The sequence below is a fragment of the Cygnus olor genome, chromosome 22, assembly GCF_009769625.2.
Source record: "Cygnus olor isolate bCygOlo1 chromosome 22, bCygOlo1.pri.v2, whole genome shotgun sequence".
NCBI classification, from domain to species: domain Eukaryota; kingdom Metazoa; phylum Chordata; class Aves; order Anseriformes; family Anatidae; genus Cygnus; species Cygnus olor.
The window spans coordinates 4855188-4878929 of NC_049190.1; the positions used below are offsets into that span (position 1 = coordinate 4855188).

A 23742-nucleotide genomic window follows, 5' to 3' on the forward strand; every position below is an offset into this window, starting at 1 on the left:
GCTGTGCTTTCACATCCAGCATCCTCCTCTGGCTCCGGACCAGTTCTGCAGCAGGGAGCCTTGGTGGCACGGCTGGGACAAGGGGGTAGGGGTGGTGCATGGGCTCTGTGGGTGTGCTTAACAAAGAATTTCCATTTTTTATAACCGCTGGAGGTACAGCGTGTGATGCAGATATAAATAGCTGCTGCCAGGGAGCAGCTCCTGCACCTTCCTGGACAGATGCCTCCCGCTGTTGTCTCCCACTCAGGAGTTTGTGGGGACAAATTGCTGGTTCGAGCAGCGCCTTTCGTCTTAGCTTTTGCCTTTGTCACAAAGGCTTATTAGTCAAATTATCAACCGCTAGAATATTACTTCATTGCTAATGACACAGTAATAGGTTGCACTGGGATAATGCGACTCCAAAAAAGCCTGTATCTTATCACAGCGGCCACCTTGTCCCTGCGTGTTACGGCTTTCCCCTCGTTAGTGGGGTTGTGCTATCACAGCATTGCCGTGCTGCCTTCCCCTTGTGCGCTCCCCGAGCTCCTTGCGAGCACCGAGCTGAATCCGCACGGGGCTGCCCGTACCTGGTGCCGGCAGCTTCGCCTCCCTGACAGTGAGAACAGACTCGTCGCGCGTGGTTTGGTTTCCAGCACGTGCACTCACAAACAACTTCGTTTGGTGGCGATGACGGGGAAAGAAAAAATCATCCTGATCGCTTTGAGTGTTATCCCATGATGAGCTAGTCAGAAATTAAAAAAAAATATATATAATTGTGACTAATTTGACAAGAACGTCAGTGTTTTTTGAATGAGTTACTTGCAGCACGTAGTACAATTGGCTTGAGTTTGCAGTGCACTTTGGTGCCAGTTCCCGAGCAGTCGGGCAGGGCCGTGCAGTCTGCCTTCCCAGCACGCAAGGGGGACAGCGCACATTAAAATGAATTCCAATTAACGTGGCCTTTATTGCCACTCTTAGGGTTGGGGGGAAGATGCTGAGGGAGGGGAGGGGAGGATGCCTTCAAGTTGGCTTGGCCCCAACTGCCCTGCTCCTGCCCATGCATGTGGGACCCCAGCCAGGTTGTCTGTGCCCACAAGTCCTGTAACAGCGACAGGGCTGGGGTTTGTCTCTGCAGGGTCCTCTTTTGAGATGGGTTATGATGTGCTTTAATTTAAAAGGTGGATTTGCTGGCAGGCGGTGGATGAGGGAGCGGTGCCTATACAGCCGCCAGCCAGCCCCCAGTCACTGCATCACTGTGATGCTGGATAAAAGCAGCATGAAGCGAGGAGAAGTGAAAAATGAGGTGGAAGAAAAAAAGGAAAAAAAGCTGTAGCAAGACCTAGTGCAAATCCCCTCCTTGTCCCAGCTGTAGGGGTGTCCAGTGAGGGGGGTTTGGTCGGCAGGCATGCGGCTCTGCGATGGGGCTGCTCCCCAACAGCAGGAGGCAGAGCGCGGTGCTCAGCCTCTTGTTTAGAGAGCTTCAGTTTTCCGAAGTTCAAAATGAGATGGCAAATTGAATTTGTTCATGAGCACGGAGGCTCTCGAGGGATTCTTCTTTAATTCACTAGGCTTGCTTTAAGGGACTTTCTGTTTTAGCACAGAAAGGACGGGCTTGCTTCATTTTTGTTTCCTTCTTGCTTCCTTTATGATTTTCCCCTTTCCTCATGGATCATGCAGTCTGTCCAAGAGCAGAAGTGTCCCTTCCCGTGGTCCTTATCCCAGTGCCAAGCTGTCCCTTGTCCCTTTGTGTGCAGGACTTCCAGGCAGGACTTCCCTGCAAGCAGGGGGCACCTGTTGAAGGGGATGCAGAGCTGGGGGGCTAGCAAAGCCCTGCTGTGCTTTTGGGGCTGGCAGAGGTTGCAGGGCCTTGGTCTTTCTCCCAATTCTCTTTGCACCTAGCAGGAACTTTTGGGGTGAAGCACCACCTCCAGGTAGAAGCTCTGCACGGGGAGATGACGTGCATGGTGCAGCAGCACCTGGGCCAGCAGCAGTGCACGTGCTGCAGCCTGCCCCAGCGCTCGGCTCTTCCCCAAACCCTCCCCCTGGTTGCAGGGATTAAAAATAACCACACACAGCTTTTGTACAGCTTTGGGAGGTGGGTTATTTCTGTGTTTTCCCCTCCCGTTTTCAAAATGAACACGAGTGCAGCTGAACAGGCGGAGATCTCCAGCACATGACCATGGTATGGTTTTGTCTCGCACTTAACCCGACAAAGCGCTGCGGTCTGCTAAGCTCAGGGGGCTGCTGGTTAAAGCCAACCCAGCATGCGTTACCAACCAGGAAACCGGGTGATTTTTGCTGTGTTTTAGGTTTCGCTATGGTTTGAATGTCAGCCTGGATTTGTTGTCCTTCTGGGGGCGTCGCGAAGCGGCAGACGGAAAGGTGCAGCAGTAAAATTCATTGCCTGCCGAGCCTGACGGTGGTGTGGGTGTGAACCCTGCACTTCAGGCAGGTCCTCGAGGTTGTAAACCCCGTGGAGAGGAGGCGATAAATCCAGAGGCTCCCCAGCAGACCTGCACTTCTGCACCCCCCGCGCAGCCGGTGGGGCTCTGGTACACACCGAGATGTGCCCTGGAAGGTGCTACTGAAGGACAAAGCCTGACGATGTTTGGATCTTAATGTTTTACAGCTCCCCTGCCTTCGAACAATGCCTAAAAATACAAGTGTATGCAAATTATAAACTAATTTAGATGATGGAGCATGGGAATATTGCTCATACTCCCCAAGCATGGCATTTCCAATCATATCTTCGTTTCGTTTTTAAGCAAAGAAATCATAATCTTGACATGTTTATCATTCAGTGCCTGCACCAATTATCTCTTTGGGTTCATTCTATAGTTCATAGAACTGATAGATTATGATCATGTTGTTAAGAGAATTGTGCAGTCATTATTCCTCCAGCTGGAGGAGAAGTTGAAAAACAATTATAAAGAATGATTCTCCTTTGGATTGCTTTCTGAGTTCATGAAATAGGCAAGTTCTTATTACCGGGGCCATGAGCTGCAAGGCTGCTGCCACTCCTGGTTTTGATCTCCTGTGATCCAAACCAGATGACTTGTAAAGCTGATTTTTCCCTAGCAAGCTTCAGTTGTAGTTATTATTTTTTTATGGGTTGATATTAGAGAGATGAATGCTGCACAGGACCTGAAACCACGCAGAGTGGTGGTTTCCCATTTAATTAGCACAGGGGTGGGGGGGATGTGCCAGCGTTTGCCTTTTGGGAAGTGACGGGGTTAGGTCTCGAGACCCAAGGTTTGCAAGGAAACAGCACAGCGCTGGCATCGGCGTGTAATTTTGACTTGAAACTGGATGAAGCGCGGTTCCTTCAAATTAAGTCCTGCTCGGAGATTTGTTTCCTTTCACAGTCCTTAATGAGGCTCAGGGGACTGTGACCCCCAAAGAAAACACTTGCGGAGCTCCTGCAGAAGGAGTCCGCTGGGACTTGGGCTGCTGAAGGCAGCAGCGTGCTCCTGGGGGAGAGCTTCCCTTTGATCCCCAGAAGGAGCTCTCTAATCCCTTCCATTAGCGCATGTGAGCAGCCAGAGGCCTTCCTTCAGTGACTGATTGTCCCCAGAGGAATACATTCCCTTTCCGTTCCTTCCTTGCCCCAGCTCTCTGCGTGCGCTATTGAATTTGTGAGTTACTTGACCAGAAGGGAACAGACTCAGACAAACAAATGGCTTGTCAAGGCATCATTGCCAGGCTTAGATTTCACCTCCTTGTCTCTCCAGGGCCTCCTTTCCCTTTCCTCTCCCAGCTGGTGCTCAGGGCACGAGCAAATGGCCCTACTTGGGGCACCGGCTGTGTGTATGCTTATCCGATTTGGGGCTGGCTGAAAACCGCCGTCCCCCAGGCCTTGTTTTGCCTTCTCCAGGCAGTCAATATTGAACGCGTGCGCAGATCTATTTATTTAATAATGCACCCTGTCAATATTTATGTAGCGTGTACAGGGCTAGGTGTTTCCGAGCAGTGTGGGCAATGCCTGGTGCTCAGAAGAAACTCTCCAGGAGGGGCTCGAGAGACTTTGTCATGCCTTGGAGCAGCAGCTTGACTTCCTTTTCTCCATCCCCTCTCCAGAGGGCTACCACGGGTTTTCCTCTGGGAAAGACTTTAGCCAGGAGACCACGTGCTTGCTGTGAGCCCCTGATTTTTTGGAGGGCTGTTAGTGCAGGTTTAGCTGCTCCATCCTCCTGTGCCAGCCCTGGGTGAGGATATTTGGGTGCATGCTCATGCAAGAGGGATGTGCGGCTCCAAACTAAGCCCATGATTTAATACAGAAGCTGTTTTAATTGGGTGCTGCACCTGTGGTGCCAATTTGCCATGCAAAGCATGGATCTTTCTCCTGGCATTACTGGGAGCATGCAGAAATTCGGTCCCTCCCAGTCCCCCCAGCATCTTGGAGCTGCTCGTGCCACTGGAGCAGCTTTTTTGGGTGGAAGCAGGCGAGCCTGGGGCCCTCCCTTTGCAGGAGGGTGGCCTGGATTTGGCAGCAGAGGAAAAGCAAGGGCTCAGCACCAGGGTACAGGGAGGCTGGCTGGGGGCTGCACGCTCGAGTTTGGCAGAGGAGCCAAGAGTCCTTGAAACTTTAGAGGAAAGCTGGAGAAGCAAACATTATTTATTATTTCTGAACACCTACCACCCCGAGCTCCTGGAGCTAACGGGCTCCCTGTAGCTCTCGGCTTGTCAGTATTTGGTAGATGGATAAACATGCTTTATTCCTTTATAAAGGGGAAAGGTTGTTTACAAGTTTTAAAACAGAATGGAAATGCTGTTTTCCATCAGAAGTGTTTTGTGAACAATAACAAAATAATGTTTAAAAAGCCCTTGAAGTGTCCCTTTCAAATGAAAAATCAGAGTGCTGGGAAGAATATTAAGCGCTCACAAAAACAAGGTATTAATGCTTATTAATGAACTAAGAAAAAAAAATAAAATACAGTTGAAAGCAGAAAAATACGCCTGGTGCCAAAACCTTTGTGAAAATGCTTGAGCCAGAATACAGATCTCCCTAGCAGCTGGTTGTGTCTCTCTTTAAAAACAAAAAAAGGCCCCAAATCTACCTCCGCTCCCAACTCCTGTGCTCGCTGCATGGCCACAGGCTGCCCTGGAAATGCTGGGAATGGCCCCGGGCTGCAGCACCTGGGCAGGTGCCTCCCGGGGTGAGGAAAAACAAGCCCTGGGGCTTGGGGAACTGAGGTGCTGCCTTATTAATGAGGGTCAGGAGGAGATTCTTCTGGGTAGGAAATGCCCTGGGGGTTGGCTATGGGGTTCTTGGATCTTCCTCCGCAGCATTCAGAGCAGGTTGCGGTAAGAAATGCCCTGGGGATGTGGTCAGGTGCTTGCAATTCTGGTTCTCCAAGTGTATGGCTCCTTTTTTAGCATTAGAGGCAGGGATAATATTTGTGGTGAATTGTCCTTTCCTCTTAATTGCTGTAGCAGGGACAGAAAAAGCAGCTTTTAAAAACAGACTGACGGCACGCGGTGAGTCAGAGCAAGGCTCCCTTGCCTCGAAGAGCGGGGCCAAGGAGGATGCCGGATGTATTTCCCTTTACTTCATGGCCAAACCAATTACAAAATAAAAATATTTCTGAGTGCCAGAGGAGGGAGCCAGCCAAACACAGGAAATCTGAAAGATTTTACTTTTTAACGTCTCTTTTCCTAATAAAATGAGGATGAATTGATCGGAGCAGCACCAAGCTTTGTGGACGCGGTGTCTGGCACTTGCGAAGGAGTCGGTAAAAAACTGGAGATGGTGCCCGACTGGTGCAGTTGCTTTAAATGGTGAAACTTTGTGATTTCTTATCCTAGAGGGCAGGGCTTGCTCTCTTTGCCCTGTTCACGGACTCCGGGTAGTTTCTTGCAATAGCAGCTTCCCTTGCTGGGAGGGTTTGCATGGCGAGAGGAGCTCCGGCGCCGTTTGTTGGTGTGCTGGGGAGTGGGGGGACCGTGGTGCCGCCAGGAAAAGCTGGGGGAGGCAGGGAAAGGGCCATCTGGGAGATGCTGGAGGCGTCTCTCCTCGCTGCGACATTGCTGTTACAGGCAGGGATGCAGTGGGAGAGCCGGGGGAAGAAGCGCTCTGCCCTGGGCGATGCAGGTGTTGCTGCAAGGTGGCCTTCCCAAAATGGCCAAATCCAGCCCCATATCTCCGCTCTGATATTAGGGATGGGTGAGAGCTGGCACTGCTGGGCTCTTGCTGCTCGTTTGTGGGCCTCTTCTTTTGATTTACTTGCACTCCATCCCTCCGCAAATTCCCATTCCCCGTCAACTTGTCTCGCAATGTGCCGCATACGAAATGGAGGAGATAAAATTACAGAATCTCAGAATTGGCCGGGCTCAGTGCAATATATAACATACCAGATGGCACTACATGATGCCTCTGAAATATCTGTGCAATAGCATTTTAAGAAACGTATAAGTGATCAGGCAGCATATGGAAAATACTTTCTGTGCTGCACGAGGGAGCGGTGCCCCCTCTCCCGGCACCTGCTCGCTTTGCGGTGCGCTGGAAGGGTCGCATCCTGACCATGGTTGTGCCCGTGGAGCAGGGCACCTGAGCTGTGCCGGAGGTCAGGATTTCAGCCTGATGTCCCCAGATTTTGTGTCCCCAGCCCTGCTGGGTACCTCTGTGCAGCAGCAAGGGCTGGGGCACGCCGCAGGGCTGGGTTTGCAGCTGCGGGGCGTGCTTGGGACATGAGCGCTCTGCGCTACCCACGCTCGTGCAGAGAGGTATTTGGAGCTGTCAGTCTAGCGTGCTGTCTGTCTGTCCACCCACCTAAATGTCTATAAAAATCCAGGGTTTATTAAATGTCTGTGAGCCCAGGACAGGCTGAGTCCTGCTGCTGAGGCTGGGGTTCCTGATCTGCTTTATTCTGTATTCACATGTCTGGCCCGAGAGGTTGGAGTCTGAAATGTGCACCTTGGTCCCCATTTCTGGGTTAACCCACAGAAAAGCCCAAAGTGGGAATCTTGCAGAATGCAGACTTATTCCCTTTTTCATCTTCCCTGACTTTGTCCTCTGTTACCTTGATGGTTTTGTTTGCTGCCATGTTTCCCTTTAATCTGGAGTCCTCTGTTCTTACCTGAGTTATGGAGGACTGACAAGGAGAGCCACTGAGCACAGGGAAAAATGAAAGGGGCAGAGCTTAAAAAAATAAAAATGCTTTTTTCCCCCTCTTATTGAAAAATACAAACATCCCCCTGTCCCTCCGCTTCCCCCCCCCCCCAAGCACACAGCCAGTAATTGATACCTGAGTTATCCTTCAACCATCTTATGGATCAGAATGCACCGTTTCTGCTGTTTGTTGTTTTTTTTTTTAAAAAATTTTTCCCCTCATTTTTTCCCTGAAGTTCAGTCATTTTGATCAAAGCTATGCTCAGGGGCATTGTGGAGTCTCCATCCTTGGAAATACCCAGGAGTGACATGGTCCTGGGCGACCTGCTCTGATGTGAATATGGCTTTACCCCATGAAAGTCTTCATTGGGGTTGTGGGGAGGTGTGAAAGGTGCTCAGTCAGGGACGTGGTGATGGTCTGGGGACATGAGCAGCTCCATGCTGGCTACGGGAGGTGATGGGCGCGGTGCTGGGATCTGCCGTGGGTTCTTGGCCATGCCGTGTCGCTGCTCCTTGCTCCTTTGGAGGCTCCTTGCTCCTTTGGAGGTGCCTCATCCAGTGCTTGTGGTAATGATTCGTGACGGGAATTAGTACCCTGTCCATCTGGCCCCATTCTGCCATCTAACAAGAGGAGATAAGTGCACTTAACAACACACCAGCTCTTGTTCAGGCCCCTTCTTCCCAAGCCAGAATCAATAGCAGGTCTCTCCAGCTTTTAGAGACTTAGATCCAGTCTTTTCATCTCTCTCTCTCTCTTACTTTCCCCAAGCAGCACGTGCTTGATTTTTCTCTTTTTTCCCTTCTTTCATGCCACAGAAATTTTCCCCTTCTCCCTTTCATCTGAGCCCGCGCGGCGCTGGACCAGCCAGGGCTGCAGCGTGAGCAGCCGATAAGGAGCCCCGCCGTGCCTGGCTTCCCCAGTCCCCACCTCGCTCCTCTGGCCGCCTTTATCTTCAAAGTGCGTTATTACGAGCACTAATTAATCCTCCCAGCACCCCGCTACGGGAGGCGAGGGAGATGCTCACCTTCGTCCGTGGTGCCCGTTCCGATGCCCCCGTGCCGTGGGGTTTCTCTCCTTGGGTGTCGCCGCTCGCTGCTTTGCTCGCCTGGGTTTTGGGGAGCAGGAGCCTCTCAGGCAGGCTGGCAGGGTGGGTTATTTCTGTGGTGGCACCTCTAGGAAAGGAAAAAGCCTTCAGTTGTCCTGTCCTCGGCCACGGCTGGAGCCGAAGCAGCGTGAGGTGACGGCAGAGGCCGTGCAGCTGCTGGGGACCGTGCCTGGGGACAGCGGTGAAGCCACAGGAGTTTGGGGTAGATCCTGGTCTCCCTGGGGTGTCTGAGCTGAAATATCAGCCTCTGGGCTGGATGCTGAGAGCCAGGAGCCAAGTCCTCAGCTCAGCTGCCTTTGCCTGCATTTTCTGTTTACTCCTTCAGTAGCTCTGAGTTCAGAGCGCCTTCTTTTTTTTTTTTTTTAAACTACTTTTTTTTTTTTCTTCTTTCCTTGCATGAAATGCAAATCAATAGATGTTGTATTCACATTCTAACAAGATGTCAAGGAGAAAAGGGTAGCCTTTCATTCGGGGAGAGACACAAACACGGGGGAAGGGGAGGAGGGAGCAGCGAGGGGACAGGAAGGGGGGGGGGGGGCCGGGGGAGGCCCAGCCGCTCCTGGGGCCGAGGCTGTGGGGCTGCAGCTGCTCCAGGGCCTTGCGCGGGGCATTGCCGTGGGGAGAGCACCAGCTAGGGACGAGGTAAGGGAGGCTCAGCCCATAGGCAGGCAGGTTTTTGGGTAATCCCTTCGCCCCAGGCCCGTGGAGGCTGTGGGCAGGGCGAGGCCTGGAAAGGAGCAGGGGCAGCCGCCGTGGTGAGGCTGTGAGGAGACGGTGAGGGAAAAGACCTCTGTGAAAGGCTTTTAAGGCGGTGAGGTATTTACCCCCCAAATTGGGGTGGTCCCGGGTGGAAACGTGCACCCAGCTTGGAAAAAAATACTGGAAATACGCACCGAAACCGTGCTTAAATGTGCCCAGCAGACCATAATGCCTCCTTTCAGAGCTGGTGCTGCCTGTCAAATGTGAACGTACACTTCAGATCCCCTGCTTGTTAAAAACAACCAAACAAGGCTGTACATCCCCAAATATTCCCGAGAAGCTCTGCCAGCTAAGTACGTATTTATACATCTTTTCTTTTGTCTTGAAAATCAGACAAAACAGCCCAGTGCCCCATTGAGCCCTGCAGAGAGCTGGGGAGCAGCTATAGATGCGTTTGCCCGACCGAAACGTGTTTGTTCCCATTTTGCAGGTGGGAAAACGAAGGCATCGATGTGCTGAAGGCCTGGTCCGAGGTCGTACCTAGAGCTCTGCTCGGTACTTTAGGTGCCAGCCTAATTGGCCAAAATAGATACAAGGAGACGAGCTAAATGTGCGTTGGGTTTGTTTAATAGTCACTGCAAGGTGGAAAAAAAAAATAGCATACGGGAGAAATGCTGTGGGAGGGGGAAAAAAAAAAAGTAAGAATGTGTTGTTTTGAAATTTGCCCAAATATAGCTTTTCAACTCCGGTTTTTGAAAGCAGAGCAACATGTTTGTTCTGAGCCCATCAAACATTTCTGTTAATTAGAAATGAGCTCTTTGTTCATTTCCTTTGGTTCCTCGAGGATAACAATATTTCCTTTTGCCTCGGGTGGTTCCGAGCTCCCGCTGCAGGTTTCGGAGCCGCGGGCGGGGAGCTGAGCCCTGCGCAGCCCCGCTCTGAGCTGGGGCGGGTGTGGAAATCCCAAACGCCTCCGTGCTGCAAGAAGCTGGGTTCCCAACCCCCTTGTGATGCCTTTGGGGTCTGGGGAAGGAGCTCTGGAGGGAACTGGGGGAAGCTGGTTCACCTGAGGGATTTTGCTCTGTGCCCCCAAATACCTCTTGCATTGGGAAGAGGGGTGCTGAGCCTCTTGGGCTCGCTCCTGTGGTGCACACGTGGCTGGGGATGAGGGGAAATTCACTTGGTTGAATTATCCAAGCCGGTTGGGTGTCAGCGAGGGGACAATTCAGCAGAGAAATGTTGCCATGCTCGTCTCACGCTGAACAAGGCTGCTTGTTTTTTACTCGGTGCAGTGATTTAGCTCTTCCAGAGGTCAAGGCTGCCGCGAACAATGTAGCTTTACTCCTCCTGAAAGGAAGAGTCCCTCGGCACGTTTCCTTCAGCATGCTCAAACCCACCGAAAGATGTGGGAGACGGGGTGCCTGCCTTCAGCAGATGATGTGGGAATGAGGCTGAGTTAAAAGCTTTTTAAAAACTTGTGGTTTATTCATGGAGAGCAGAAAATGAATAGAGACTGAGGGCTAAAAACCAGAGAGAGTTTGGCCTGGCGTTTCCCAGCCCTCACTGGGTGAGCATCGTCGGGGTGGCTTTGCACATGGGGTGCGCCCATCCCTGCTCCTTGGGGTGCTGATCTGGGCTAACTTTTTTTTTTTTGGTGTGTGTGTGTTTTTTTCTTCTTCATCTAATGAATTTAATGCAAAAAGGGATCTAGAAGGAGAAGAGCCCAGGGAATGGTGGTGTGTGTCCTTTGGGGGGGGGGGGGGGGGGGAGGCAGAGGTGGTGGAAGGATGCCCAGGCAGATGAAAACAGGGACCAAAGGGAGGAGCAGAACAAAACCCTGGGATGGGGGAGGACGAGGTGGAGGAGTTCACCACCACTGGTGCCAAAAAGCTGTGGCGGGTTCGCAGCTGAAATTCCAAAGTGTTGGCCTAAAAGCACGCTTGGGCTGGCCTGCAACAACAAAAAGAGACCTTTAGCCCCAAGGTAATGGGGAAAGAGGTTGGTTTGAGCAAAACTAACCGTTTTAGTTTGTCTTTAGTTTTGCCTTTTAAAATGCTTACAATATATTTTTAACAAAGCTGCGATGAATATGAAATAAGAAACTCTGTTTTTTAAAAAATGTCAAAAAATAAGCATTCCTTTTGGATTGTTTTTTCACTTGGAGCCTTTTTTTTTTTCTTTTTGGCAGTGCAGCAAACCCAATCCCTAGCCTGTAAATGCTTTGAGTTGGGGGTGGCTGTGCGAGGGGGGGACATCTCAGCTGGAAAATGTCACTCAGCCCCCGTGAGGGAGCTGTGGATGCAGTCAGGGAGCTATGGCACACGGCAGAGAGATGGACGGCCGCAGCCGGTGCTGCGCGTTGGGGGTGCTCGGTGCTCGATGTGGGAACGTGCTGAGAGGGTCTCGGGGAAAGCAGGGATCAGGGAGAAGCCGGAGGCTTGGGAAGGAGAGGATTGTGTTAAAAAGCTTGAGAAAACTCTCCTGTGCCTCAGTGGAGGCTGGATGGTAGCGGGCTGGGGTCAGGGAGTGTAGATACCCCGGGCTCGGTGTCCTTTTGGTGCTCGGTGAGCCCACGGGAGGGGAAGATCACAGCTCTGCTTGGGATCTCGGAGACGGCTCCTCGGTTCCAGAGATTTTTGCGCAAAAACCTCCCACTCACGTTAAAAAGCCGGGAGCGCTCGCCTCCCTCGGCTGAAAGGCAGAGCTGCCGGCGTGTCCCCGGGTAGGGCACCCTGCGGAGGGGCGAGCCGGGGGGCAAAGAGCTCTCAAACCCCCCCCCCTCCGCGCACGCGGCAGAGCGCGGCACCGGGCTGCTGGCGCTAGGCCACCGGTGGGACGAGCACGTCCCCAACCCCGGCACGGTGCCGGGAGGGGTGCCCGGGGGTCGATGCCCACGTTTAGGTCCCCGGTGGCAGAGGGAGCCCCGGAGAAGAGCGAGAGCGTGCGCGTCAGTCAGCAACCCGAACCAATGGGTGCCTGGTAGGAGGTCTGCGTCCCCGCTGCACCCACGGAGCCTGGTGCTCCTTCTGCTAGCTGTGCGCGTGTGTGCGAGGCAAAATCGGAGACGCTGACTGCCTGCTCCCGTCTCTCTCTCTCTCTCTCTCTCTCCAGCTCGCTAACTCAGTCTCCCTCCCTCTGCAAACATTGGATTTAAACCTGCTCAGAATTCAGCGCAGACGAAAGCAGCGGCGGCGGCGGCGGCAGCAGCAGCAAGCAGCAAGCAAATCAGCCGCTAGCCTAGTGCGGCTCCAAGATGTACCATCCTGCCTGCTGGATCGTCTTCACCGCCACAACTGCCCTGCTCTTCATCCCAGGTAGTGTGAAAAGCTTTTTCTGCAGGGAGCTGCGAGGGAAGCGGCGCGGAGGGTGGGAGAGCCGGGCGGCGCGTGCCGGGGGGACCCGGACTTCATGCCCACAGCGCACGGACGCCCGCAGGCAGCGAGTTGCTCTGCAGCAGGCATCGCCAAGCGCTTCCAGCGGGGTTCAAAGCACGGGGCTGGCCTCCCGGGTGGCTGCCGGGTCCCGGCAGTGCTGGTACCTGCAGCGGGGGCTGGCCGGCATCGTACGGTGTGCACAGACCCTGGCTGGGGGGAGCCGGTCCCCTCTGGCTGTGTGTGAATGGGTCACGCAGCTTTTTCCCCTTCCAAGTTGGGCACCTCCTGTGTCTCTCCCTCCCTCCCGTGCTGTTCCCCGTGCTCTCCCCGCATCCCTGCTGATTGCTGCCTGCATACCCGGGTGCCAGCCTGCCTCTGCCCCTCGCTCCCCTCTGCAAAGTGCAAACGAAGCCCCCGCTGCGGGCACCTGCAGGGGCCTCGTCTGTCTGCGCCGGAGGTGCCGCAACCTCTGTGAGCTGAGCAGGTGGCTCCCAAAATGTGGGCTGGTCTCAACCCTGCCTCTCGCCAGGCCAGGGAGGATGAGGGGGAGATGCTGGGGTTTGGATCGAGCGCTGGCTCCGCGCCGATGCTCGGCGGTGGGGCAGCGAGCGCAGCCCCGTGCTGCATCCAGGGGAGGGGGGTGGTGGGGGCAGCCGGCAGGGCTGTGCACCGGGGGGAAGAAGTCTCTGGCATTTCTGGGCGATGATGTGCACTTCTGGCAGCTGAAAAGATCGCAGTCCCTGTTTTGAACAGACAGGGGCTGTGTGTTGAGGCTCAGACCCGATCTCGACCCAACGTGCGTTTTTCACGACTGTCAGCGAGAATTACGTCTGGCTCGGAAGGGCAGGGACGAGGCACGGCTGTAATTTCAGCAGCTTTCCGTGGTTTGGTTCCAGCGCTCGTCTGCGCGGGGCTGGCGTGCGTGGGAGGATGAGGCTGGAGGGGGAGAGGTTGGCAGCGCCACAGCCGTGACGAGCACGGGGGGACCCAGCCTGCAACTTGCTTCTGGAGGCTCGTGCCACGGGACCGTGCACGCCCAGGGGTCCCTTGGCAGAGCAGTGCCACGTTAAAACCTGAGCTGTCAGCGTGGGAAAGAGCCAGGGGCCAGGTCCCGGTGACGTTTGGCGTGATGGCAGCGGGGTCGTTGTGTACCAGCCCTCAGAGGGCACACGTGGGCTGCGGGACCTCCTGTGGCAGAGCCTTTCACGTGCAGCCTCCGGCTCTCCAGCAGCGCCTTGAGCCAAAATGGTGCACCCGTGGTTTAGCGGAGAGCGTGAGGATGACGTGGCTGCGTGAGCCGCTCATTTTTGGAGAATACGAGGGGGTCTAATGGAAAACAGTACAATGCCTTACCTTGAAGAAGGTATGGCAGCAGGTTTTCCTGGCGCGGGGGCAGCTTGCCTCCCCAGAGCTGTGCTGAGCAGAGCGCCAGCTCTTCCACCCTCTTGCCGCTCGGGTCAGAATGGCAAAGAAATGGATGCAAGGTAACTCATGGCGGACCAGGCAGGGGCAGGGGGAGTGGCACTGGATGGGCTGCCATCGAGGTGAGCTGAACCTGCAGGAGCTGGCAGGGGCCTGGCACGGAGCGCTTGGGGTTTGGGTGCCCTGCTGCGGCTCCCTTGGGACCCGGGTGCCTGGCCCGAGGCTCGTGCTGGCTTTGACCTCCGTGCGTAGCAGGGAGGAAGAAGGGCCGCGCGTTTCATCCTCTGGCAACCTGGGAGAGGTTCCTTGATCTGCACTTTGCAGTTGTAGCTTTCCCTTCTTATTTGTATTAAGCAGCAATATCTGCTTTGGCTCTGAATGTCCCCTGAGCCGAACCAGCCTAGGAATTTGCCCAGCCGGGCTCAGCCGTTAATCCATCAAGCCGAAACCTGCCGCCTGCGTTAGAGGAAGGGAAATGTTCCAGTGCTGCCTTCTCGGTCCTTTTCCGACCCTTGGGGCCCGCACCTTCCCGGAGGCTTTTAGGGCTGTTTTTTTATTTGTAAGCGTAATCCCACGTGTCTTGTGCAGGTGACGCTCCCCTGGGATATGCAGAGGCTGTTTGCGAAGTGCGAACTCTTTTCCTCGCCATTTTTATGTGAATCCTGCGGGAGTTTCGCACGGGGTGGTTAAAATGAGAAGGGAACCTGCTTTTAGAAGGTGTAATTAGAGTGAAGGGAAACATCACAACTTGAAGGCTCCTGCAGAAAATAGCATTGCAAAGTTATTATTAGCTGTAATAGCTTATTTGCCAGTTTTTTCCCCCTCTCTCTCTCCCACCCCTGTTCTTTTCTTTTCCCTTTTTTTCCTGCTCTTACTTTTGTTAGGAAGGATGCGTTTTTCCCACCGGGGCTCGTGTCGTCTCGTTACCAATTCACTCTTCTGGAATCTAAAGACACGAAAGGTTAATGCGGTAATGAAACCCTGACCCCTCCGGTCACAGATAGCGTCTTACTCTGCGGCTTTTTATTTCGTTGTAAGACAAGTTCCCATCCAAAATAATTCCGGAGCCTAATGCTGTTGGCATCTGACGCCTTTGGGGAGGCGGGTTCCTGGGCATCGGTTGCTCTTTGAGGTGGGCTCTTGCTGATGGGGAGGATGCTGAGGGTTTTTAATGAGGTGCAGTGGGTAATTTGTTTGCCAAGCCAACGGCAAACGCTTTGAGCTGCTGGGGTATTTTGGGTGCTGAGCAGGGAGCTGTACCGGGGTGGGCTGTGCTAGGGGATGATGTGGGGTGGGATATTTTGGTTATTCTGCAGTTGTGGTGTGACATCACGGCTCTACAGGTGGCAAAAATCAATGCACGTCAGGTTCTTTAGACATTTATATTGCTGCCTTTGCTGCCCTGCAGGCTCAGAAGCGTGGCAGTGCAGGCTGCGAGACATCCTCCTGGGCATCTGGCAGCCCGGTGAGGCTTGCAGAGCTGTCCCAGGACGCTGCTGTCACCCCCTGCACCCAGGACCTGCTTTCTGCACCCCCTGGTGACCGTGCAACCCCTCAGCTCGCGTGGGCTGTGTAGCTTTGGTGGTGATCGTAAATTCGGTCTAAAATTAAGGAATAGACACTGCAGGAGTTAAAAATGCCTTTCGCTCCCAATTCAGAAGAGGTGGCTGGGCTCGGGAGCTGCTTCCCTTGGAGGCTGAGTGATGGCTTTGTTGTCCTCTCCGGAGCTGCAGTCTGTCTGTCCCCAGGTAGTGCCACGGGGCAGGCAGGCAGCCAGGAAACGGGGCTGAGGCTGGCCCCCAAATTGCCTCCCGGTCCCCGCTGCCCCCCCCTCTGCAGCAGGAGATGCAGGACTGGCGGAGGGCAGCTGATCCCTGCAACTAAACCCGAGGATAAGTACCTGGAGCACATTAGTTCCACCTTAGTCTCATTTCAGTGTGAGCGAGAGGGACTTAAAGGGATTTTCTGTGCTCTCCCAAAGGCCAGGGTTGGTAGTGGGTGAGGTGCCGCTGCCATCAGCCCTCGGTCACCCGGAGATGCCGGGGAGAGGTCCCAGCGCTGGTCGGTTCCTCCATGCCCTGGTTCCCATTTTCTTCCCTTTCCAGATGCCATCAGGAGGGAAGGTGATGGGAGGACTGCTAACGCAGTTTTTGCTCCGTGCAAATCCCCGCCGTGCAGGTTTTCACAAGAACTCCTTCCGGGGGCTTTGGGGCTGCTCTCTCCGGTGGCCCCTTTCCGGGACGCACCAAGCTGGTGAATCTTGCCTTGCCTCTTCCAGCAGGTTCTCTCAGCGTCCCCCCTGTGTGCTTGCTGGTAGCAGCCAGCTGGGTGGAGGAGCCGTCTGCTGCTGTGAGACCCTGGGAAAAGCTGAGAAGGGAGAAACGTTTCAAAGGCACCGGTGGGAGCTGGGTACCTTAACCCTGGTGCCTTTGAAAATCTTCCCCGAAGGCCTGAATATTTGGTTATGGTGAATTTCAGGCTGCATAAACAGCCGTGTTCGTATTTTACACTTGAATTTGCAATTTGAAGGTAGTGCTCAGCTGGGTTAGAGCACGAACCCCGGTGTGTTTGCGGGGAGGGGGGAGACCTCTAGGTGCTCCAGGCAGGAGGTCACTCACCACCTTATCCCCAAAGCCAAACGCTTGTGTGGGGGTGGTTTTTTGTTTTGTTTTTCCCTGTAGCATCCCACAGGGTCATCTGGGTGCAAAGCTGGCCGCTTTCCCTGCTGCCTGTGGCCGACCTGGGCTTTGCAGCCCTCTCCTTCTCCCACCCCTCTCCGGCAGTGCCGGACCCCGGTCCCATCTCTCCCTGAGATGCTCCCAGCCGCTGGTGCGTGCAGGATGGGCTGTGATCTCAGCTGGCACCCTTCTCTTTTTTGGTTTAACCTTAAAAAAATAATAACAGCTCTGCTGCAAAGCTCCTTCCCTCCAGTCATCTCTCCCTTTCCGTAATGAAGGCACGGTACTTATAATTACCAACGCAGCAACTGCGCGTACAGAGGTGGCTTTGACACTTGCTGCTCAGTGGGCGGGATTTTCAGGGAACTCCTCTTTGCTTCTGACTTAGAGGAAGGAAATACTTCGCTCCTGCTTCCCAGAAGTGCTGGGACTGGGTTGTCACCCTCCAGGGGTGACCAGGCGAGGAGGCTCGCTAGGTCTAGAGAGGTCGGCACGGCAGGGGACGCGCTGCTGTCACTTGTGCCGTTGTGACCTGATGGGGAGTTTGGGTTTGGTGGGCTCTGAGCAGGACCGTGGGGCTGGTGGCTCTCCCTTGTTTAGTAGGGCGGTGGAGGACGGTGGTGTGGGGCGTCGATCGGAGCTGCGTGGAGGTGATGCTCCCCTGGCAGGGTCAGGGATGCATGGCTAGCAGAGGACGTGTTCGGTCACGTTCATCTAAAACAAGGAGCGGGCTGGAAAAGGGACGTGGTGCCTCTCACATCTTGTGTCCTGGGTCTGTCTCCGTGGGCTGAGTTTCCCAAAAGGGCAGCGGGGTGCAGCTACCTGCAGCGACCTCGGTACATCCATGGCCCAGTGGGGCCAGCGGCACCCTGGGGGGAGCCGTGCTGGGGACGCAGGGGATGGGGACTTGGTGGTGTGCAGCACAGCCGTGTGCCTGCAGGACACGTGTGAGATGAGGCGAGGGAAGGGGGAAAAGAAGAGTTATTTTTAGGTTTACTTTTCTGTGAATTCAGCGCTAGCGAGAAGTGCTGGATTGACAGCTCTGGAGACGGAAGCGCTCCGCTCACCACAGGGAGGGGGCAGCCCAGCGCGTCCCCCAGCAAGGTCCACAGCTCGGGTGGGGTGCTGAGCCTGGACCTCACCTGTCTGGAGAGTGAAACCATGGGGAACGTCCACTCTGTCAGCCAGAGCTGGGGTGCCGGTGGGGTTTAATATGGGATAGAAGCTTCCTAGGGGGCAGGCGGGGTTACCGGCGTTTGGTGTGGCTGTGGGGTCCTGCCTGGCTCACCCCGTGGTGACCAACCGCTTGAGGACCAAGTAAGCCTGCAGCAGGAGGACTTCTAAGCTTCCTTCTGGTGCAGCAAGAACATTTCCATTTCCACAGAATCGCCCAGGCACATTTCATCCCTTCCTTGCGGAGCGTGGAAGGACGATGAAGTCTTCGTATGGGGCTCCCAGAGCAGCACCGACTGGTGGGACTGGGGGCAGCCAGGCTGCGTGCGCCCCCCGGGAGCCTTCGCGTGCCGTCCACCGGCCCGCCCATCACCTCTCCTCCCGCAACTGTTCACTTCTGGCTTTTGCCTCCCGTACTTGTTGCTATGCATGCAGCGTGTGGAAGGAGCGCCGGCGAATATAGGCCACACTTTGATTGTTCAGCAAGCTGGAAAATGATGATTATAATTTTTGACAGAAGGGAAGGAGGGGGAAGGAGATCTCTGGGCTTTCAAATCTGCTCTGTCATAAGCAGGATCTTGCGAGGGCCTTCTGATGACTTCTCCCTCCCCAAAGGAAATGGTGTTTGCATAGCAAGAGGGGTTACGGGAAAAATTCCTCTCTCCGCAAGGACAAAACAGCGCTTCTTTCGCCAAGCCTTCCACCTTGTGCAGCAGTCCTGTCACTGCACATAAGCACAACGCGGGTGGTGGTGGCCGGTAATTGAACGGGAAGCATCCGAGACAAACCTGGAGTTGGGTGCCGCTAAAAAAAACCCCACAGTCCCTGACAAAGCCGCATGCAGACATACCCCAGATAGGAGGCTGGCCACGTTTGGCTGTGCTGGCATAAGCAATGGGGCACGTTTTGGCTGGGCCTGACCCTACACCTCTGTTTTTCCTCTCTCCTGGGTGGCAGCGGAGCCCCTGGAGACCTCCACCCTGCCCCTTCCCTTCTGCAGTCCCAGGCGCTGGCAGCTGGCGTTGGCCGCCTGCTCCCCGCTGGCCCAGCCCGTTTATTTATTTTATTTAATGGCTTTGGCTAATTTCCACCTTAATTTTTTTTTTTACGTATTATTTATTTTAACGTGATCGCTTCTAATGAGGCTAATGACATTTAGTCTCCGCGGTGGCGCATGTTAATTTGGGCACCGAAATGTCAGCGCGAGGCAGCTGCCTCCTATCTGCCCGCCACAAGCGGCGCGGCAGACAAAGGGGCTCCCTCCCCGGCCGTCCCCTTCCCTCCTTATCTCGGGGCGCCCAGGGACGGGACATTTGCCAGAGCCACCCTCCTGCCATCCCGCAGACACCGGGGAGCGGGCTCGGCCGCGAGGCTGGAAGGTGAGGGCTGCCGAAAGAGAACCTTTGGAGCGAGCCGGCGCGGCGTAATTAATCAGGTGTCGAAACCTCGGAGCAAAGTTAGCTTTGATCAGCGGGGCAATCTGTCAAAGAGGTCGTTCTGCTGCCCGTGGCGCTCTTCTCGCTGTCTCTGCCCATCCATCTACCTTGCCACCTCTCCTTTCTGTGGCCAAGGTGGCGATCTTGTAGGGCCAGGTGGCACCGTGCATCCTACAGAGCCTGGGCCGGCGTCTCCTTGCCCTCCCCGGTGGTGCTGGCACGGGATGGAGCGATGCGGGTGCTTGCTTTGCTGAAATGGGATGCCCCTAACGCTGACCACCACGGTTTGGGGATGGTGCCACTACCGTGGCATGGGGAGGAGGTCAGTAAACGTAGATGTTTGCTGCAGAGGTGGTAAAATGCTGCAGTGCAAACTGGGCTAGCTGCAGAGCTGGGTGTCAGGATCAGCCCCGGACCGAAGGGAGGTGGTGCTGAGGTTGCAGGTGGCTGCAGGAGAGGCAGTAACTTCTCCGAGATATGTCGTACTCGAGTCCTCTCAAGATGTTGAACCTTAGAAGCCCGAGCCGTTTTGCTTAAGAATGAGTCCTTTTTTCTGCAATCTGGGCCCAAATGCAGCTGAATTTGATCTGTTCTCCTTTGATCTGTTCCTCCCTCTCCATTCTGTGTACCAGGAACGGATGAAGATTAAAGTTTGCAGCTTCTGAGCAAACTAGGTTGCTCATCACTGCGTGATACCCAATTACCTGCTGATACCTCAGGAGTGAGAAGGTATTGATCCTGCTTGGATTTGAACTTGTTGAACCGAAGAGCCCGGGTATTTCAGGCGCGTGGCTCAGGACGTGCCGTTTCCTTCAGGACTCAAAGCGCAGCGTCTGCACCCCGCGGTACCGCCGGTGCGAGGGGGCCTGTTGTCTCTGCCCCGTGGGAAATAACCAGTAAGTGGTAAATAATAGCATCTGCGCTCCCCGAAGTACAGGAGGGATGGGGCTGTAATGACTTCTGTGATGTACATGAGGAATATCTCCATTTTGCAGAAAATGAGTGCCCAGAAGCTGTTTTTCCCCCCACGCCCATGGTTTTCTGTGCCCTCGTCTCTTTGTGAGAACCGCGGGCTGCAAAGTCTTTGATGGCGTCCCCCGTGTTGGTCTTCCTCTTGTCTTCTGCTGGCTGCGATGTTCCCAACCAGAAATCACATTTTAATGCCAAATAAAAACAAAAATTCTCTCCAAATCGGGTGGAAAGAGAAGGCTCGAGGGACTGGATTGAAACATTTCTGAAACGCGGTGGTACCAGGTCTTGCTTGTGTGTAGTGGTTGTTCCCGTAGCTCTTAAAACACTTCACAAAGAAGAGAAATTTCATGGTCCCCGTGTTTGCAGACAGGGAAGCCGAGGAATAAAGAGGGAAAATGACTTGCCTAAGGCGTGCACGGAGACACGTGTTGTAAGACGCGTCCTCGCTGTAGCTTCAAATCTACGGGAGGCTGCTACACGTGTTCCCCTGTGAAACAGCGAGCTGCGGCTTCCTCCTTTGAGAACCACGAGAGAAAAGGCTGCGAGATCAGTGCGCTGGAGCCCAGCACTCCTGTGCTGTGCTAACGTGGAGCTGGGGCACAAAGGGCTCTTGGGCTTGCACGTTGGGGACCGTCAGAGCCGGCGATGTCCTTGGTCAGTGCCACCAGCAGGAGAGGCGATGTTTGGAGGTAGGCAAGCAGGAGCTGATGAGCCGCAGGCAGTGCAGTCTGTTTTTTCGGGTCAATGGGCACCCTTATCTGCCCTTGATGTCACCAGGAGGGCAGCACGTCCTTGATCCCCCCGTCCTTCCGCGCCTCGCCTCCGTCCGCTTTCCTCGAAGCTTTGAAAGCGCCGATCTCGGAGCTGAAACCGGGAGGTGAACGCAGAGGAGATCTCAAGCACGCTCTTCACTCAACCCTGGGGCTCAAAATGGAAATGCTCTCTGCAATTGAACTGAGAGCACGCGTTTGTCCCGGTAATTCCTGTTGTGCTTCTGCTCTGTGCGCTCAAGTGTCCGCCGGCTGCCTCGGGGCTGCTCCTCGGTGCCTTCGCCAGCCTCTCCCTACGGCCGGGGCACTTTATCTTTATAAAGTAGCAATAAGTGGACGGTATAATATATTTCACTTTTAATAAGGTGTTGCCAGTTGCACACACTCCGCAGAGCAATTAGTGTCAAAAGCAGCTAAGCAATGGTGGGGAGCCGTAATTCGGCTGTTTACTGACTTGGAGGATTTATGGGCAGGCGTTGGGGGGAGCTGCGGTCGCGGCTTGGCCGGGGAGCCGGGAGGTGCTGTGCACTGGCTGCAAAACCACAAAAACCCACAAGCCTCCGAGCCCTGGGAGTCCTGCGGGGACGTGGCAGCTCTTGAGAGAAAGGCCGAAGCGAGCTGCCCCAGCGTTTTGTTGGCCCCAAGGTCTGAGGTTTGGGAGGAAGCCTCCGAAAAAGGGTGCTGAGCCGCTCAGATGTGCCAGCCAGCCGGGCTGGTGCCCAGAATCCAGGCTGGGAGGACCCGATTGCTCTTTGTGTTGTGGGTCTGGCAGCCCTGGGGTTTTGGGGTCTGGCAGCCTTGGGGCTTTGGGGTCTGGCAGCCTGGAGCTGTGCGGTGAGATTTTGTCCTCGGTGCCCAGCGGGGAAGGGTCGCATCTGGATCAAAGCAGGACTTGGCTTGGTTGGCGCGTGGGTTTTAAACTGATCGACGTGGTGCCACCAGCTGGGTGGAGGAGGATGGAGAGAGGAGCGTTCAGGTCCAAGCGAGGCTTTTTTTTTTTATCCTTCCAGCCCATGAAATAGCCGGTAGCGTCCAGGACTCGTTTTCTCTTTTATTTATTTGGGTTTGCTGTATGTCGGGCACAGAGCTTCAGCGCGCCCGCCCTGGTCAGGCGCTGCTCCCCGTGCCTTGTTCCCGCGAGCTGCACGTCCCCGCCTTTGTGCGGGGGCTCTGCGATCGCGGCGGGCTGTGCGGTGCCGCAGGAAGGCAGTTCTTACAAAGGCCGGCCCTGCGTTGATCTCTGCCGAGGGAGGCAGCTCCGCGAGCCGCAGCAGCCCTCCTGCCCGGACCTAACCGGGCTCCTGCTGCTGCTCGGGGCTTGCGTTTCCACAGCCTTGGTCTGGCAGCAGCTGCGGGGAGGGGGGAAAAAGGCAGCGATACTCCAAAGAGGCAGTGCAGGAGGCTGGGAGGGGACTTCTCGAGTGAAGGTGCCTCTGTACGTAATGGTATGGGTCGGGCTGGAAGGCTGCAGGCTCGGTTCACCCTGGGTTGAATGCAGCACGAGCCTCCTGCAGCCCCCTTCTTTGGGACAGCCCTGCCCTAAAGCCTTTCTCTTCCCCCCCCAGAGGGGCTAATCCAAGCATTTGGTGTCTGACGGGAAAATTGGGGGTGTTTCTGAGCCCGTGCCCCGATCTGCTCCCCCTTTCCCCACCCCCTGTTTCGCAGTTCAGTGAAGTTGCAGCTCCTCGGGTTTGTTCTCCGAATTGAAAGCCTTCCATTTTCACACCTCTGTAATTGGTGCTATCTGTTGAGAGAAACTCCGCAATGCCAGCCAGCCAAGGTCAGGAGGAGCTGAATTGAATTAAAAGGAGGTGAAATTGGTTCAAGGTGGGCAGAGGGCCGCCGAGGGAACGCTGCAATTCCTCTCCTCGGGGCTCCTGATGAGCAGAGAGAACGGCAGCTTCCCCGTGCAGCCCGCGGGGCGCTGACACCGGCCCACCCACGCCTCCGTCCGCACACGGAGGTGGGCACCTCGCGATTGAAAACGAGGAAATGAGGCCCAGCACCCCGTCCTTTTATCTGGTCAGCGGGACGGGGCTCGGCTCCTCCAGTTCCGTGGCTGGGAGGGATGCTGACAACTGTCGCCGAAATGACCTCGCGGTGATTAAATACAGAAAGAAACGGGGGTTTTAATGGGAAACCGAAGCTGCGATGCAAGCCGCTGGGGAGGAGATGTAAAGTGCCGTGCGCCGATCCTGCCCCTAGCTCCAACCCCAGCGCCGCCAGGCTGAGCTGGGGGGGAGGCAGATCCTCAGCCCCGCCGTCTCCTCTGGGTGTAAAAATAGAGGATTTCAGCTGAATCCGATGGGTTTCCAGCCCCGTGCCTTGCGAGGGTGTTGGAGATCGCTGCTTTGTACGACGGTGTTTTAGGGGAAGGGATGTGAAGCTTAAAGCTCTTACAGCGCCGCTTGGAAGTTTTCCCACTATTTTTTTTCCTTGAAAAATGTGTATTTCTTCGCTCACCGAACGTACCGGCGCTGAGTACTCTGCTGGCAGGAGTTGCTGGGCTCTGGGAAGTTTGCTCGGCCGGAGGATGCGCTTTCGAGGAGCAGGAGGAGACCTGTCCCGGGCTTCCCGTCCCGCTCCGCCCTTGATCCTCAGCCCAGAAAGTCTCTCACTGGGCCGGGCGAGCGGCTGCAGCTCTTCTACCGGGCGTATAATTAGGGTTTTTAAGGGATTTGGCCCCAAATCCTCCCCAGCCCAGCTAACTGTCTGCGGCTCTTCAGAAGTAGAGCGGCGCTGGCCTGGCGAGCACTCAGAGCAGAGTGGCTCCACCAGGACGCTGCAGACAGGGGGAGAAGTTCCGAATGGAGACGTTCCAGGGAACAAGGGACCAATTTTCCACCCACTTCGGAGCTGGAGCAAAGCCCTTCCAGCCTCTTTCTCTCGCTCCCCAGCTGGGCTGGCACGGGGGACGCGGCATTTCGCAGCAGCGGCGAGGAGGCAAGTGGCCAAGGGAGCCTTGGCGGGTGCCAGGCTGCCCAGCCACCGCTGGGCTTGGAGGAGCTGCTGCTGGCTGTGCTCG

At 55.2% G+C, this 23742-nt stretch overlaps 1 protein-coding gene across 5 annotated transcripts in view; it reads left to right on the forward strand.

Annotated features, from left to right (window-relative positions):
- The window catches only part of OPCML (opioid binding protein/cell adhesion molecule like), a 334851-nt gene that overhangs the window by 31067 nt on the left and 280042 nt on the right, over positions 1–23742 (forward strand). For 3 of the 5 annotated variants that reach the window (XM_040534084.1, XM_040534081.1, XM_040534083.1), the window contains exon 2: positions 12004–12206. In XM_040534084.1, coding sequence (XP_040390018.1) covers positions 12146–12206 — 61 coding nt within the window. In that variant the 5' untranslated portion in view covers positions 12004–12145. Of the gene's footprint in view, positions 1–8755; positions 8836–11414; positions 11457–12003; positions 12207–23742 lie in introns of those variants that run through there. The other 2 variants (XM_040534082.1, XM_040534085.1) reach the window with 2 other exon arrangements.